The 18,149-nt window shown below is 43.6% G+C and overlaps 1 protein-coding gene and 1 long non-coding RNA gene across 20 annotated transcripts in view; one reads left to right on the forward strand and one right to left on the reverse strand.

Moving 5' to 3' along the window:
- Positions 1–2,432, forward strand: part of Etf1 (eukaryotic translation termination factor 1) — a 26,334-nt gene extending 23,902 nt beyond the window's left edge. For both annotated transcript variants that reach the window (XM_046460264.2, XM_046460265.2), the window contains one exon: positions 119–2,432. In XM_046460264.2, the coding sequence (XP_046316220.1) occupies positions 119–201 (83 nt within the window). In that variant the 3' untranslated portion in view covers positions 202–2,432. The remainder of the gene's footprint in view (positions 1–118) is intronic.
- LOC124103583 (uncharacterized) overlaps positions 1–17,914 on the reverse strand; it is a 24,273-nt gene extending 6,359 nt beyond the window's left edge. The window contains exons 1-9 of one of the 18 annotated variants that reach the window (XR_009228297.1): positions 17,488–17,914; positions 16,699–16,937; positions 16,334–16,491; positions 14,546–14,735; positions 13,704–13,874; positions 13,108–13,295; positions 12,984–13,009; positions 12,714–12,776; positions 11,829–12,618 (exon numbers count right to left, since the gene is read on the reverse strand). This is a non-coding gene — a long non-coding RNA (uncharacterized LOC124103583). Of the gene's footprint in view, positions 1–1,165; positions 6,032–11,828; positions 12,619–12,713; positions 12,777–12,983; positions 13,010–13,107; positions 13,296–13,680; positions 13,875–14,545; positions 14,736–15,291; positions 15,391–16,333; positions 16,492–16,698; positions 16,938–17,476 lie in introns of those variants that run through there. The other 17 variants (XR_009228299.1, XR_006855232.2, XR_009228301.1 and 14 more) reach the window with 17 other exon arrangements.
- Between the last annotated feature and the right edge of the window lie 235 nt (positions 17,915–18,149).

Genomic DNA, 18,149 nt, shown 5'->3' on the forward strand with positions numbered 1-18,149 from the left:
AATTTTAATCAGTCACTCTTTGCTTTCTAGAATTCTGCAAATGAATGGACTACCCTTATAGAGCAACCCCTCCCTATTCCATGAACATTGGTACTTACCCTTTGATTTTTTTCTCTAGGTATCTTGCGGTACCGAGTAGATTTCCAGGGAATGGAATACCAAGGAGGAGACGATGAATTTTTTGACCTTGATGACTACTAGGTAGTCGACATGGGTCCGGCAAAATGTGCCTCACCCTCCAGCATCCAACCCAAGGAGCATACCCGTGGTGGAATCCAAACAGATCCCTGCCTTACAATTGGAACATTTCCAGAACTTAATCCATGAGCATTGGATACTGAAAAGAAAACCGAAACAAAACCAGACCCAACCCTGTACATTGGTTTGTCATGGTGTCAGCGCAGCAGCCTGCAACTAAGTTCCTAAATGCCACTTTGGACTAATTTAAAAAGAATCCCAGTTTTTACTTTTACTTGATGGTGAAATTGGTTGCTCTTGTATTTTATGAAAAAAAAAATGATTTTTTTAACCTTCATACATAGAAGCAAAATACTTTAACTGCTGTAAACCTTCAAAAGTTAATAGAAGCGAGATCATACTGGTTTGTTTCTTATTTTGATTGGAGAAAAATTAAAATTGCTGCATTTCGCAGTGACCCATTTACATGGCATTCTCAGCTTAGACTGCATAAGAAGAAATACATGTGGTGAAATGTTGGAACCATTTCTCTCTTGGTCTCTGTTTAATGTTGAAAGGGTGAGCTAATAGGAGGCAGTTTCAACCTCACTCCCACACACCCCTTCCCCAAACTGTCAGTTTCAAGGATGCAGATTGCATTGTAAAGTCAAACTGACTCATGAAGCATTGAGGCCAGTGCACTGTTTACTTTCATCTGTTTGGCAGACACATTTGTGCCCGATGTTTGGGAGCCCTTTGTATCATTTACTTTAACAAGGGTCCCCATAAACCTAGCCTACTAGAAATCAGTTTGGGATGGATATGGTTGGGCTTCTGTGCTATTTGCTGGGATTGGGAGAAATAAAACAAACAATTTTAGTGGAAGCAAAGAAATTTAAAGATTATTTTATTTTGCTTGGGTCTACCCTTGGTAAAAAGGGAGGTGGTCGTGTTTCCTTGTGTTGGGTGGCATGAGATTATGTGAATGTTTTGATTTTTTTTTTTTTTTTTTTTAATGAAATGCAAGATTTTTCACCGGGACGACAGACAAGACATGTATGATTGCATGGAATTATAAACCCTTGGTGGGGTTTGAGCATCTGTTTCAAATGTGGGACTTAAAAGCACCTCTCAGATGAGAAATTATGGGAGGAGGGTGGGAAGGGAAGGGGTGGGAAGGGATGGGACACAGCTTCTGGCACGATGGACTAAACCATGTTGGATCTAAAAAGTTGGCCTGAAAACCTGAAGCTTATGCTTCATAGCTAGGCTATAAGGTGGACTAGAACCCAGCCCATGCAAGTCATGGCGTGCTCGATGTGGTGACAGTGAACAAAGTGTATAGGATGTGCCCAGTGCTAGCAATGAGAAAGTGTATACCGAATGGACTTTGAAGGACCAAAGGTTTTTTAAGTCAATTGGTATCACCACCACCCCAGTGACTAGGGTAGTGGGGTGCATTTGGTTTTCAAATTGGGTACTTTCAACACTTAGTGCCTGACTGCTGTTCTTCACTGACTTGATTCAGTCACTCGTAGCTTTATTGGTCTGAACCAACTCTTTGTTCCCAGGTTACAGACCTGCCTATCGTTCCAATAATCCTGTTTCACTTGAATGAAGGGAGTATGTCTTAAATGTAAAGCTTCTGGTACTCACACTGTGCTCTGAGGTCCAAATAACTGTCTGTCAATGTATAACCTGATGTCTCAACCCCCAGTGAGAAGAGTCAATTCTTTGGTGTTCACCGATGTGGGAGGCTTCACCGGAACAGGCTTTTGCTTTGGGCTCTGCTGTTTGTTTGCAGAACACCCAAGAGCAAGTAAACATGCTCTCTTCACAGCAGTACCTTAGGGTTTTGCCATTGTAAATGGGTCTAATGTGATATGATAAGACCAGAGAAATTGGATGTAAATTTACATTTTTGAATATGCTTGTTGTTTCACATGATACATTTAGGGTATGCAGCTCCTTTTGTAGTTTTTATTTTTACTATTTAAGTTTGGAAATGATGCCAAATTTTTGTATTTCTTTAATCAATGTGTTCTCTTCGGTGATATATATTGCATTATATATTGATGTGTGTATCAATATATACTGGTATGTATTACACTTACACATGCAAACACATAAATAAGAGGGGGTGAAAAACGTAGCCTTTGCATTCTCTATAGCCTCTGCAGAGAGATCTAAGCAGCGAAATCTTGGTGTTGTGATGTACAGAAATGGAGAAGAGTATTAAACCATATTTAAGAATATACTTTGTGTGCTTGAGATTTTTTAGGACTGTTTCCTAGAAAAGTCTGAACTTTAGAGACAGTATGAGAGGTCTTTGAAGTTTATGTCAGATTAGTCATAGCTGATAAATTTGCAGCCTTAGACTTTAGTTTCTTCGCTACATTGGCCTGTGCAAAGGTATATTCAAAGGAATGTCTGGGGGTCATGATCCCAAGGTTATATTGGAGGAAAGAGATTCAAGTTGATAAGGCCAAACTATTAACAGGTGATAAAAGTAGGGAGTATGGCTCAGTGATAGGGCACTTGACTAGCAAACATGAAGCTTTAAATGCCCATCATCTCAGCACTGCAAAAAAAGGGGGGGGGGGGGGGAAAAATGGACCAAGAGGTTTTAATAGTGATAAAGTAAAAAAATTTATCCCAATTACAAAGTTGATTCTGCTTGCCTTTGAGTCCTATAATAGAACATCTCTGATAAAAACAGAAACTAGGCCTGAGCCTTTTCCTACTGCTTTCCCCTATCTTGAATACCTTGCTGTAGGTAGGAGAATAACAAGACCATCCAAGAGCAAGTTGGGCTGGCCCAGTAGAGCAAAGCTTCTAGACCAGGTTAGAAGAGGATTTCTTTTCCTTCCCCAGAGTTCAAGCTGCTTGGAGCCTCTCCTGTTTGGTAGTTTAGGATGCCTGCCTAGTTGAGGAATCAAGATGGTGCATGGTTTACTTTCTCCAGATTTGAGATAAACTGCCATTACTGGTCAGTTTAACATTTTTTCTGTCACTTCTCTTTCAGCATACTGCCACCCATTTTCTCATTTGATCCATAAAATCCCCTGATGAAACTAGTCACTCTGAGAAGAAGGCCGGCATGCCTGTGCAAGTAGTTTTCCTTCTAATTCATCTTTTGGTGATGTTCTTGAAGCCAAATTGTTGGAAGGCAGCACAGTAGTGCCAGCCGGATGTGTGGGCTGCAGTGCTCACCTGTCTTGGCCTGCAGCTCTTGCCATCTTTTGTTCCCTGGCTCTAATTCCCATACCATGCACTCCTAGACAGGCCAAGTAGATTCAGGGCTGAATGCCAAGGTGGAATTAAAGCCTCATGCCAGCTTCTCCCTTGTTGCCAAGTTGAATGCGTGCCATCTGAGACTTCTAGCTTCCAAGCCCCATCCTGATGGGACTGTGCCTAAAGAGACCTAGGAACTGACTCCAGCCAAAGGGTGTGGAACTGATACTAGAGCCAGTGAAATAGGGCCAGTTATGTGCTCATTTTGTAGGTGTTTTGGTGCCTTAAGTTGCTGAGGATGTGACTGAACAGAGGGTATAGGTGCAAACAGTTTCAGGTTGAGCCATCTTCAACAAAACTTCCCTGAACTTGCGTGGCAGGTTCAGTTAAGAGGCCAGAATAAAGCCCTTTTTCTGGCTCTGCCATTAGCTAGACTTCTGACTTCAAACAAGTCCCTTCCTGTCCAGATTCCCTCTCACTATAAGGCAGGTCCTAAATCTGAAGTGCTTTTCCAGCTGTGAAACTTATCAGGCTAGCATGGTGTGGAGCAGGAGTTTCACATCTCATAGGAATAGACATCCTGACTCTCCAGGAGATAGGGACATGGGATAATTTGCCAAAGATTCAATTTTTCTACCTGTAGTAATGCTGCCTTGATAAGCATTAAATAGACAAAGACATATGAAGTCCATGGTACAGTGCTTGGCAACTTAGCTAGGGTTCAGATGAGAGCCTTGGTGAATGCTTTGTTTCCAACTTGTAGACTTAAAGTGGTGAGAGTGAGTTTGTGCTGGTGGCCACAAGATGGTGCTAGACCACAATGGCAGTGGAAGAATTTTGCTTCATCTGAAGGGGAGCAGATTTCTAACAAGTTCTAAAAGGTGCCTGGGACAGCTTGCTTTGCCCTTAAATTTTGGAGAAATGGAGAGGGCAGTCTACTAAAGAAAGCAAGGATGAGGGAACAGAGAGGAGCACTTAGGAGTCTCACTGAGTCTGCTCAGTTTTCTTAGCACTCTGCAATCTGGGTTTTGAATTATCCATCTGTAAAATAACTACAGTCAGGGGCTGGGGATATAACTCACTGGTAGAGTGTTTGCCTTGCATGCATAAGGCCCTGGGTTCAATCCCAGCACCAAAATAGATAGACAGATACATAGATAGATAGATAGATAGATAGAGTCAATGACATTTGTTGAAAAGTTATGTAATTTTCTTTTTTAAAAAATGTTGTTAAAAAGGGGTTTTAAGCTGGGTGTGGTGGCACATGCCTGTTACCCAGCAACTTGGGAAGCTGAGGCAGGATTGCAAGTTTGAGACTAGTCTCAGCAATTTAGCGAGACCATAAGCAACTTAGAAGACCCTGTCTCAAAATAAAAAGAGCTGGGGATGTGGCTGTGATAAAGCATTCCTGGGTTCAATCCTCAATACCACAAAAGGGTGGGGAGGGTAAAACATTAATTTCTGGTGCTGCTGGGGACCAAACCCAGAGCCATATACATCCTAAGCATGCATTCTACCCCTGATCTACAATCCCAACCCCTTTCATTTTATTATTATTTTTGCAATACTGGGGATTGAACCCAGGTGTGCTCTGCCACTAGATTACATCCCAGCCCTTTTTATGAGATAGTCTCTCACTAAGTTGTCCAGGCTGGCCCTCAATTTTTTGATCATGCTGCCTCAGTCTCCTAAACCACTGAGGGTTAAAAGCATGTACCACTGTATCACTACCACCTGCATTTTTTTGTTTGTTTGTTTGTTTGTTTACCTTTTTAACAGATGAGGTCTTGCTACACTGCTACATTGCCTGGGCTGGGCTCAAGTTCGTGGGCTCAAGCAGTTCTGTCTTCAGCACCCCGGCCAGCACGGAGTACCAGCAGGCACTACCCTGCCTGACTTGTCCCTGCTCTTAAAATTATGTCATTAATAGGACAATTAACAAAATTGAAATGTAGTCAGGCATGATGACACACACATATAATCCCAATGAGACAGGAGGATCACAAGTTCAAAGCCAGCCTCAACAGTTTAGCAAGAACCTCAGCAACTTAGCAAGATCTTGTCTCAATACGAAAAAATAGTAATAATTGACTGTGGCTGTGGCTCAGTGGTTAAGTGTCTCTGGGTCCAATCCCCAGTACCAAAAAATGAAAACAAAACCTGACGTGGACTATAGAAAAAAGTATCAATGTTAAAGCTCCTAAATTTAAAAACTTCTGTGGTTATATATTATTTATTTCCTTAGGAAATATATATTAATGTATCAAGAAGCTTAAAATAAGACATCCATTAAGGAAATTTTTGAAATATCAGAAATAAAGAAAAACAGCATCATTCCATTGTCTTTAACAGTTTAGGATCATTAATGAACACCCATTATAGAACAATGTGTAGTTTGGGGTTTGTAAATGGTTCACAAGTTACTTGACACTTTCATTTGCTTCTTCATGAGTCAACCAGTGGGCCTGGAGGATGAGACTTGGGAGTTGGGGCCAAGGCTGGAAGGGAGCAGGGGCAGGACCAATAAAGGAGATCATCCATCCAGATTTGGAGTTGTAACATCAGGTGCTCATGTTCTATGTGCCTTGGTGATAGAATCGGCCTTGAGGTTGGTCCAGAGCTGGGTGGGGAGATGGGGTACTGTGAAATACAAGGGCTAACTGGGCAAGGGTTGACCCTTAGCTAGGTGATGGGAAGGCAAAGCTATACCTGGAAACAGCCCATTCTCAGAAAGGACAAGAATCTCTTTAAGAATCTGTCTACACTACACCCTTCTATAGTTCTTCTCTGTGGTACCCTAACACTTTTATTCCTTAAGAAATCGTCATTTTAATACTGGAAAGAGCCTTGGACTTCATCCTCATCCCCTTGTTGAAGAGAGAAGAAAACTGAAGTCCAGAGAGCAACAGAATGAATGGCCTGTTGGCCCATTCAGCAAATTAGCAGAGCCAACATGAGCACCTGATGTTACAACTCCAAATCTGGATGGATGATCTTGTTACTCTTCTAAGCCCCATTCTCTCCAGATATAGAAAAGGGAGGATCAGAGGGAGCAAGTGAATGGATAACACCAAAGTCAGTGCGGGGAGGGTAAAGGTGGCTAACATCTAGGTGGGGTTATGAAATCTATTTTGAAGTCACTTCCCTGAGTCAGGGTTGGCTTGACTATACATTAACTTGATTCTTCAGTCCCCAGGTTTCTAAAATAGCTCAACCTAAGTTTCCCCAACTGCCAGGTTCCCAGCACCCTTTTCCACTCTGCTAAGATACCTTACCTGGTCTCAGGCTCTCCAACCCACTCTATGTCCTAGGGATTGAACCCAGAGAAAGTTTTAAGCTAGAGAGGCAAGATGCTCCTAAATTACAGGCAAAGCTGCAGATCTGCTGCTGCCTGGGAAAGAGGTAGGCTGGAAAATGCAGAGGAATCAAGGCTTGATGACGGGACACCTGCCCCATATTAATGGCTTTCCAGACCTAAATAAGTCCCCAGCTTAGGCTCTCTAGGGGGACAAGATGAGCCACCTGGAAGGCCTACACAATGGGTTCTGTAAGAAGATAGGAGTTGCATAAAGAGGCGGCCATAAAGATACTCATAGTAAAGTTGCATTCTGGGACTAGGTATGTGGTTCAGTGATAACAGCACTAGCCTAGCATGCCCAAGGACCCGAGTTCCATATGCAACGTCAGAAAAAAAAAAAAAAATGCATACTTGTGCTCCTTGCTCCAATTCAACTCCGAAGTAGCATGGTAATTCTGCTTCTCTCTGGGGAGCTGAGCAAAGACCTTCAGAAACTGTTTCCTCCAGCCTTCTGTTAGTGGCAGTCAAGTCAGGGAACCTGCCTGGATCCTAGCTGGCCAAATTTGATCAAACTGCATAAAATCAATTTTCCCTTTGTATACCATTTACCTATTTTCTTTTTTTTTAATACTTAACTTATTTTTAGTTGTAGTTGGACACAATACCTTTATTTTATTTATTATGTGGTACTGAGGTTCAAACCCAGGGCCTCACACGTGCTAGGCAAGCACTGTACCCCTGAGCCACAGCCCCAGTCCCTCATTTGCCTATTTCTTATGTGGATAGGTGGTCTAATCCAGGCAGTTGAGATCCAGGCATGCTCCCTGTCTAAACTGCTAGTAACACATCTATCCCACAAACATACCTCACTGCTACCGCTACTTAAATTGGACTTGGACTTGTTTTTTGTTTGTTTCTGTTTGTTTTTGGCCCTAGAGATTGAACCCAGGGTGCTATATCCCCAGCCCTTTATTTTTTGACAAGGTTTTCCTAAGTTGCTGTGGGTCTCACTGAATTGCTAAGGCTGGCCTTGAACTTGTAATGTGTGTTTTTGTTTCTTTTCTGCGAGGCAAGTTTGGGGGGGAACCTGAACCCAGAACCTCATGCATGTCAGGCAAGGGCTGTACTCACTGAGCCACATATATCCCCAGGCCTGGCCTCAAATTTGTGAACCTCCTGCCTAATCCTCTCAAATAATAATTTTTTTAAATACATATGTTGGGTTGGGGTTGTGGCTCAGTGGTAGTGTGTTTGCCTTTTACGTGTGAGGCACTGGGTTCAATTCTCGGCACCACATATAAATAAATAAAAATAAAGATTAAGTACATTTGTTATTGCATGTTTGTTCATTTTTATTGTTAGGTAGTATAATAAAATTATAAATATATTATCTTTTGTAGGTTAATGAAAGAGCTGGTGATTGAGTGTGCACAGATAGATTCAGAATGGGGACTGTTCACCAAAAAGATTAATTGGAAAGCACAGTCAGAGAGTTGAAATTTCAGCCTTCCACCTCCAAAGAGGGAACAGGGCTGGAAGTTAAATTAATCACTGATATCCAATGATGTGATCAATCACACCTACATAATGAAACTTTTTTGAGGAGGGGATTAAACACAAGGTGCTTATACTACAGGGCAACATCCTCAATTCTTTTTATTTTTTATTTTGAGACAGGGTCTTGCTACATTGCTGAAGGTCCTAAATTGTTAGAACTGGCCCAGGACTTGCACTCTTCCTGCCTCAGCCTCCTGATTCACTGGGATTATAGGCTGTGCCACGGTGTCTACCATATTGAAATTTTAAAACTTGACAGTGTGGCACCTCCCAGCTACTCAGGAGGTCACAGCAGGACAACTGCAAGTTCAAGACCAGCCTGCGGGCACTAGGTGGTGCGTGCTATAATCCCAGCAGCTCAGAAGGCTGAGGAGTTCAAAACCAGCCTCAGCAATGGCGAGGAGTTAAGCAAGTGAGACCCTGTCTTTAAATAAAATGCAAAATAGGGCTGGGGATGTGAGGCTCAGTGGTTGAGTGCCCCTGATGGATTGAACAATCCTGGGTACCAAAAAAAAAAACACCAGCCTGGGCAACTTAGTGAGACTCTGTCTCAAAATTAAAAATGAAAGGGTTTAGGATGCTGGGTGCAGTAGTGCAGCCTGTAATCCCAGCAACTCAGGAGGGAAGGCAGGACGATAGCAAATTCGAGGTTAGCACGCAATTTAGCAAGGCCCTGTCTCAGAATAAAAATAAAAAGGTGTGGGGATGTAGCTCAGTCGTAAAGTACCTCTGAGTTCAACTCCCAGTACAAAAAAAAAAAAAAAACAAGGGAAGGTGCTTAGGATATATCTCAATGGTTCAATCCCCAGTACCGAAAAAAAAAAACAAAACAAAAACAAAACCTCCCTAAAATCTCCTAAAGACAGTTCTCAGAGCTTCCAAGTTGATGAAGAGCACATTAAAATGCTGGGAGGGGTCATACCCAGAGAGGGTGTGGAAGTTCTAAACCCCCATTTCCTTCCATATCTGGCCTTATGCATCTCTTCCAATTGGCTGCCCCTAAATTTTATTGCTTTTTTGGTACTTGGGATTGAACCCAGGGCACTTTACCATTGAGCCACATCCCTACTCCTTTTTTTTTTTTTAACTTTTATTTTTATAGTTGTAGATGGACAGAATGCCTTTATTTTATGTGTTTATTTTTATGTGGTGCTAAGGATAGAACCCAGTGCATTACACATGCTAGGCAAGCGCTCTGCCACTGAGCTACAGCCCCAGCCTTATTTTTTACTTTGAGACAGTCTTTATTAAATTGCTGAGGCTGGCCTTGAATTTACCATTCTCCTGTCTCAGCTTCCTGAGTCACTGGGATTACAGGCCTACACCTCCTCACCCAGGAGTTGTATTCCTTTATAATAAACCAGTAAGCAAATTTCATGAGTTCTGTGAGCTATTCTAGCAAATTATCCAACCTGAGGAGGGGGTCATGGAAACCCATGATTTAGAGCCAGGAGTCAATCAGAGGTATAGCTGGACTGGGCACCATGGCACAGAGCTGTTATTCCAGCAACTTGGGAGGCTGAGGCAGGATCCCATGTTCAAAACCAGCTCAAAAACTGAGCAAGGCCCTAAGCAACTTAGCAAGGCCCTGTCTCTAAATAAAATATAAAAAAAAAAGGGCTGGGGATATGGCTCAGTGGTTATTCACTCCTGGGTTCAATCCAGGGTACCAAAAAAAAAGTATAGTTGGCAACCCGGGAGTTGTGCCTGTCTTCTGAAATAGAGGCAGTCTTCTGGGACTGATCCTTAAAGCCATGGGGTCTGCCCTAACTCTAGGTAAATGAGTGTCAGAATTTATTTGAATGGTAGGAAACCCAAATAGTGTTTGGAGAGTTGGAGAACTATTTGGTATAGAAACAAAATCCCACATATCTGGTGTCAGAACTATGAATAAAATAGCAGAGAAGTAGTATACCATTGTATGTATACCACATTTTATCTCTTCCATTGGTGGATATTTAGGTGGTTTCTAGTTTTTAGCTGGAAGAATTCTCATGCCACCATGAAAATTCACATGTAAATCTTTGTATAAATGGTTTTGTTTGTTGTGGGTTGGCCATTTGTATGTCTATAAAGAAATGTTTGTTCAAGTCCTTTCCTTGTTCTTAATTGGTTTGTCTTTTTGCTGTTGAGTTATAAGAATTCTTTACATATTTCTGGATACTAGAATTTCACCAGATATATGATTTGGAAATATTTTCTCCCATTCTGTAAGTTGTTTTACTTTCTTGATTATGTCCTTTGATGCACAAAACTTTTTATTTATTTTGTTGTGCTCTACTGGGGATTTAATTTAGGGACTCACACATACTAGGAAAGTGTTCTACCACTAAGCTATATTCCAATCCCAAAACTTTGTATTTTATTTGTTTATTTTTTGGTACTAAGAATTGAACCCAGGGGCGCTCCCATATCCCCAACCCTTTTTCATATTTTATTTAAAGACAGGGTCTCACTAAGTTGCTTAGTGCCTGGCTAAATTTCTGAGGCAGGCTTTGAACCCGCCATCCTCCTACCTCAGCCTCCAGAGCTGCTGGGATTACAGGCATGTACCACCATGCTAAAACTTTGTTTTGATGAAATCCAATTTATCTTTTTTCTTTCTTTTGCCATATCTAAGAATCCTTTGGCAACTTTCAAAGTCATTAAGATTTACTTTTATATTTTCTTCTAAGAATTTTACCTTTTAGCTCATTTATTTGTTTTACATGTGGTGTGAGATGGGAGGGTGGGTCTGACTTCATACTTTTGCATATGAATACCCAGTTGTCCCAGTCCCAGTTTTTGTTCTGTGATCCCAGGGATTGAACCCAGTGCTTTGCATATGCTAGGAAAGCATCCTACCACTAAGCTACATCTCCAGATTTTTATTTTGAAACAAGGTCTCATTAATTTGCTCAGACTGACCTCAAACTTTTGATCATCCTGCCTCAGCCTCCTCAATAGCTAGGATTACAAGGATGGGCCACTATGTATGGCACAGCACCATTTGTTAATGAGACTATTATTTTACCATTAAATGGTCCTGACACTACTGAAGAAAATCAGTTGGCCACAGACATGTGGGATAGTTTTTAAACTCTGAATTCTATTCTATCAGTCTATATCTAATCTTAATAACAGTATATTATTTTGAATTATGTAGTTTTATAGTAAATGGTTTTTGTTGTTGTTGGTACCGGGGAATGATCCCAGGGATGCCTTACCTTTTTATTTTTTTGAGACAAGTTCTCATTAAATTGCTCAAAGTCTTCATATATTGCTGAGATTGGCTTGAAACTTGCAATTTTCCTTCCTTAGCCTCCCAAGTAGCTGGGATTAGAGGTGTGCACCCCACACCCAACTGCATTGTTTTAAAACAAGTGCAAGCCTTCCAAATTTGTTCTTCTTTTTCAGTACTGTTTTAGCTATTTAGTGCTCCTTATAATTCCATATGAATTTAAGGATGGGCTTTACCATTTCTGCAAAAAAGGCCATTGGAATTTTGATAGGGATTTCAGTGAATCTATAGATTGTTTTAGATAGCATTTCCATTCTTAATAATATTAAGTCTTCCAATCCATGAACTTAAGACGTCTCTCTGTTTATTTAGGACTTCTTTAATCTATTTTAGCAACATTTTATAGTTTCCAGTGTATAAATCTTTTATGTCCTTGCTTAAATTTATTCCTAGTATTTTATTCTTCTGGATAGTATTGAAAATTAAATTATTTTCATCTCTTTTTCAAATTGTTCATGGCTGGTGTCATTCTGCTTTTGATTTTCATTTTTCTGATGACATTATCTTTTCATATGCTTATTAACTATTCAAGTATCTTTTTTTTTTTTTTTTGGTGGAAATACATCTTCGTTTGCATTTCCATGATTGGAGAGGGGAGCAGCCCCCTTTCTGTCCCTAACACCTTTCTTTTACCCTTCCTGTTTACTTTTAAAAGTACTTCAGGATTAACAACTGGATTCTGGAGCCAGCAGTCCAGGGTAAGATCTTAATTCTTACACATACTTATGTGGTCTTGAACATGTTTTGTAACTTTTCTTTCCATTCCCTCAAGTTTAAATAGAGGTGTTAGCCTGGTGGATGTGTGGCCACACATGCCAGTAATCCCAGTGACCTGTCGCTCAGCCCTCCAGCCCAACCACTGACTCCAGCCTCAACAGCAGCTACCTCAGGATCCTCCCACTGGCAGATGAGAGCAGGTCTTTCTCTCCATAAGCTTCTTAGGAGGAGGATTCCCTGGCAGCTTTCCTGGCCGTCTGAAGTATCTGTGTCATTGAGCCAGGCCGGGGAACACTAATCGCAAGACAGGCAAGCTTGGCAGGGAGAGGCTCATGCTGATAGGGGACAGAAAGACCTGAGGGTGGGAACATGAGGTTAAGGGAAGAATTCTATAAAACCCAGCCCACTGTGCTGACCCCCACATTCTTTCTCTTTTGAAAAGCAATTTACCTGTGGTACTGCCTGGCTTGAGTCAACAGGATATGTTACATTCTTCAGCAAACCACCTGATATCTGCAGAAGAAATGTAGGCATGAAATGTAGGCATGAAATGCCAACGATAAGAACACAAATTAGCTGAGCAAGGTGGTGCATGCCTATAATTCCAGTGGCTTGAGAGGCTGAGGCAGGAGAATCACAAGTTCAAAGCCAGACTCAGTAACTTAGCAAGACCGTGTCCCAAAATAAACATGTATTAAAAGGGCTGGGGATATGACTCACTGTTTTAGCACCCCTGGGTTTAATCCCTGGTACAAAAAAAAAAAAAAAAAAAAAAACACAAATTACACTGAAGGAGAGACCCTTACACCTGGAACTCGGGTAGATAAGGATAATTCCCCCTAACCATAAAATCTGTAAGAACAGGTTCCAGCAGGGTCAGCATGGGCCAAAGTCACTTAGAGTGGTAATGGCAGTAGGGACTTGAAAACCTGATGTCATCCTGCTGTCAGTCAAAAGTCAAGTGGTAGCAGGCTGGGGCTGTAGCTCAGTGGCAGAGCACTTGTCCACAAGAGTGAGGCACTGGGTTTGATCCTTAGCACCACATAAAATTAAACAAACCAAGAGGCCAGATTTACAGATAGGTAGTTAGTGTAGTTAGGTAAATCGGGTCTAATACCAAGTAAGATAAATAAAATGGAGGCCATTATAGAGAATGGAGTCCAGGAAACCAAAGCAGCACTTGTGGAAATTGAAATGTTAATGTCCCCAAGGCCCGGAACCCATTCTAAGGAACTGTTAATGAAACAGCTCCCAGCAAACAGGGAAATGCTAATCAAAAGCCACCCCAGACCCTTCCTGCCCAGATTAATCCTCCAGCCCACCTATCTCCCACCTTTTGGGGCCTTCCCACCTGCATTCTTTCACTGAAAGATAAAGGGAAACAAAGGACAGGAGTGTGGGAAAGCTGAAAGAAGACCTTAGTTATAAAAAAGGGAAGACCTCCCCCTTCCACGGGTTCCGCCTTTTGGGTCCCCTTCTTCCTCTGGAGAGAAGTCTTTTCTGCTGTCCTTTAATAAAGCTTCCACTTTCCACTCTAAACTTGCCTCGGCGTGCTTCTCTGGTATTATACTTCAGCATTCAGGGAAGCAAGCAGCGGTAACACATCTATGGCTACAAAAAAAAAAAAAAAAAAAAGCCAAGCAGCGCACCTGGGCAGGACTCTCTGGAAACCTCCCTGGGACCCTCAATAAAACTGGAGGGCAGAAACTCAGAAGGTCAAGCATTGTATGTTTTCTCTCATTTGTGGATGCCAGAGAGAAAAAAGAAAAAGAAAGGTGGGAAGCCATGCATGAAAAGCAAAGGAGATTAATAGAATGGGGGAAAAGGACAAAGGCGGGGTAGAAGGGAGGGAGGGAAGAAGTGCTGGGAAGGATATTAGCCAAATTATATAGTTATATTATACATGTACAAATATGTAACAACAAATCCCATCATTATATACAACTATAATGTACCAATTTTAAAAAATGTGGAGGAAAAAAACTGGAAGGCAGGAGAAGTGCACTGTCCTTCTCCTTTTCCCCATTCCTATCCCTGTTTTTTGTGTGATGCTAGGGACTGAACCCAGGGCCTGTGCATGCAAGGCAAACACTCTACCAACTGAGCTATATCGTCAGCCCCATTCCTATCCATTCTAATAAACTCATGCCTGTCACTCTAAGCAACATATCTGAAATCTTTCTGATTTGATCACAAGAACTGGGGTTTGAAGAAGGTCTCTGTGTTGCCTCAGTTTCCCAGCAGAACCCAGCCAAATACCCCATGTGTCCCTCCTCACCTACCTGGCTGCTGTGCAGTCACAGGTACCAGGTTCTGACTGGATGCCAGCACGGAGGCAGCCTCCTCCTAAGAACTACTCTGAAGTCGGACACCAGGTCTTATCACAGCTCCACTTAAGATCTAACCAGCTACTCAGGAGGCTGATGCAGAGGATCACAAGTTCCATGACAGTCAGGGCAACTCTGTGAGACCCTGTCTCAAAAAATTTTTTAAAAAGGCTCAGGGATGTAGTACAGTGGTAAAGCACTTGCCTAAAATGCATGAGGCCCTGGGTTCAATCCCCACTATCACCAAAGGAAAAGAAAAAAAGATCTGGGTGAAGGCACTTAAAAATAATGACCAAAGCTAATCTTTTTTTCTTATGGTACTGGCCATTGAACCCAGGGGCACTAAGTCACAGATCCAGCCCTTTTGCTTTTTTATTTTGAGAGAGTCTCGCTAAATTGCTTAGGGCCTTGCTAAATTGCTGAGGCTGGTCTTGAACTTGCGATCTTCCTGCCCCAGTTTCCCAGATTGCTGGGATTACAAGAATGTGCCACCACAGCCAGCTTATTTTCTTTCTTTTGGGACAGGGTCTCACTACATTGCTTAGGGTCTTGCTAAATTGCTGGCTTTGAAGTTGTGATCCTACTGCTTCAATCTACTAAATCACTGGGATTACAGATGTTTGGCACTACACCCAGCCAAGTTTATTTTCCAACCTATAAAACACTGATTAAATGTGACAATGAGCTGGTTAGGCACACACCTGTAATCCCAGTGGCTCGGAAGGCTGAGGCAGGAGGATTTCGAGTTCAAATCCAGCCTCAGCAACAGTGAGGTGCTAAGCAAGTCAGTGAGACTCCGTCTTTAAATAAAATACAAAATAGGGCTGGGGATGTGGCTTAGTGGTTGAGTACCCCCGAGTTCAACCCCCGATACTAAAGAAAAACTGTGACAATTAAGTATGTTTCAAGCATTCCACAAGCAGAATTAGCCATCACTGATTCATATTCAGTCATTCAACAATTGTTTACTATGCCACAATGGGATTATCAAGAAGGCAGATAAGTCCATATCAATAAGAAGTCACCAAATAGTAGCAAAACCAGGCAAGCAAAAGCAAAAGGCAATGGAAAGGTTTTGTAGGGTTAGGAAACAAAAGTTGCACCCAACCCAGTCTTGGTAAGGAGGGGTTGGTACCATTAGCAAGAGATTTAGTTCCTCTCTCTTTATTTCTATAGAGTATATAATTTGGTTGAGAAGGCAAGCATAGGAATACAATAAGAAAAATGCATGGAAATATCAGAGACCATCTTATTGTGCATCACATGGTATTCCCACCCCCACCCGAAAAAAAAAGTCTCATTTTACCAATTCCAGTTTTCAATACTCCCCATGAGAAGGGCCTAAATGCCCAGTGCAGGGCAACTGGAGTACGTGTCCTATTTTTTAGGTCAGAAAACAGCCTGGGATCCTTAAGCTTCATAGAGCTTTCAGAGGCTCAAAGTACCCTCACCCAGAAAAGAACAAAAGGCCAGCCTAAGCAGAAGCCTGGGGTTCTTGCAAATGCTGTAGCAGCCTGCAGAAGCTCCACACCTCCTCTCAGGCCTTCCCCTTCAGTTAGACTCAGTTATAAATAGCTAACTGGTTTCCAGCTGGGGATCTCCCAGCCCTGTAAGGAGCAAGCACCGCCTCCTCACCCTGAACTGCCCTCAGCTTGGAGCAGGAAAGGGCAGTGGCCAGCAGGGGGCGGAAGGCAGGAGTAGGAGAGGGGGTGGAAAGGAACCCCTTTGAGCCTGGTCTCTTACCCACAATCCTAAACAGGAGCCCGGCAGAGAAGGCTTGGGGAGCTACAGTCTAGGTACAAAACAAAGCAAGAGGTACCATAGATGGTGGTTGCCGAAGCCTGAAACCGGGTCTTATCTGAAATCCAATTCCTAGACCTTTGAGATCTTCTCTGAGGGAGCTGGGGAGACACATGAAACTCCTTAACTTTGGTGCTGTAGTTATAGCACGCATGTGTGTGTGCACACTTGCAAACTAGTACAAACTACAAGCCTGTGAGTCATTTTTATTCTGGATCAAATCCAGAGGCTACCTGGCACTAGAAGCCCCTGCTCTGGCATATTCCCCCTACCCAGCCCCAAGCTCTGCTTTTTTTTCTGGTTCTCACCTGAGGCAGAAAAATCAGGAGCCACAGGTTGGTCCAGATGGCAATATGGGAGCTGGCTTGTCTCCTCCCAGTAGAGTCTGGACTTTGATGATAGTTGTGTTGTTGGTCTCTGCTGAAATCTGGTCCCTCTGACCTTTGCTCATGGCAGATCACAGTAACCACGCGGCTGGCCAAATTTAAGGCTTTGTAGGGAGCACCTGTGGGGGCTTGCAGGCTCTTACAGAGGTGGATAGTCAGAGCTGTCAGGGTGAACAAGACAGGCCCTCTGAGTGGTGAGGGCACCTAGTGGGCACTACCCCACCCCACTCCCAACATCCCCTACAGAGCCAAACTACTCTTGTAGGGTCCTGGGGCTTGTGAACCCCAGAGCACAGGGAGCCATGACCAGAGATCCTGGAGACCAGACCTAAAGTGAAGAACCTCTATCCAAGGTGAAAACAGTCTGTAGAGGCCTGTTAACAGGGTCCTCTTCCTCTTCAAGCTTACTCATTTTCTGAGGTAAGAACAAGTTCAAAGATGAGTAAGACCAAATCACAGTTGCAATAAACAAATGATGTGTGACACTGGGAAGTACCTAGGTCTGAGGACCTATAGAGTGGGGTGGGAAGGATTTCCACAAGGCCAACTGAATCAAGTAGAGGATGGGTAGCAGCAGCATTCGTTTCACTAGAATGGTGCGGGAAGGGCATTCCAGCAGAGGGAACAGCTTGATTAAAGGCTGGGGGGAGTGAAAAAACGGAAAGAAAAGGAGAGAGAAATAGAAGCAATTAGATATTACCAAAGACCAACCTGCCCAATGCAAGGGGTGGAGGGTAAATCGAGGGCCAGCAGGCTGTGACACCACGCTTGGAGTGTGGGCTTCAGGTCTTGGGCTTCTGGCCGCTTAAGGATCTCCAACAAGGATGTGCTGCGTTCAGGGGTGGGGACAAACAGGAAAACGATAGAGGACAGTGGGAGCCTCTGACCTTAGCGGGGTGGAGGAAGGCGCCTCCCAAGGGACTCCCAAGTCGGCCTGTCCAGCGTTTTCCTCAGCTGGGCCCGGACGGCGACGGGGCGAGGCCGCGCGTTCCGGACCCTCCGGCCGGCCGCCCCCTCCTTGGCTGGGTCCCTTGGCCTCGGGCTCCCGGGCGCGGGCGGCCCCCGAGGGCTGGGCTCCTAGCCCGCGGCCGCCCGCGGGCCGCCAGCCAGACGCGCCGGGAAGGAAACGCCTTGTATGGGCCTGGGGCTGGAAGGAAGCGCCTTGTAGGGCTCGGGGAGGAAGCACCATACATGGCGCGGGGCGGCCGGGGCGGGCCGGGGGCGGGGATCCCGCCAGATAGGGAGGTGCTTCCGCCGCCGCAGACCTCTGAGCCCGCGCTGCGGCCAGAGCCCGGGACACCAGCCCGGCGGGGTTGCGCGCACTGCAGACCGGCCCTCCGAGGCCCCGCGCTGCCCTGACGTTTAGGAAGCCT

This window comes from Marmota monax, unplaced genomic scaffold, assembly GCF_021218885.2.
Source record: "Marmota monax isolate L192 unplaced genomic scaffold, Marmota_monax_Labrador192_F-V1.1 WCK01_AAM20220418_F8-fsc00006, whole genome shotgun sequence".
NCBI lineage: Eukaryota > Metazoa > Chordata > Mammalia > Rodentia > Sciuridae > Marmota > Marmota monax.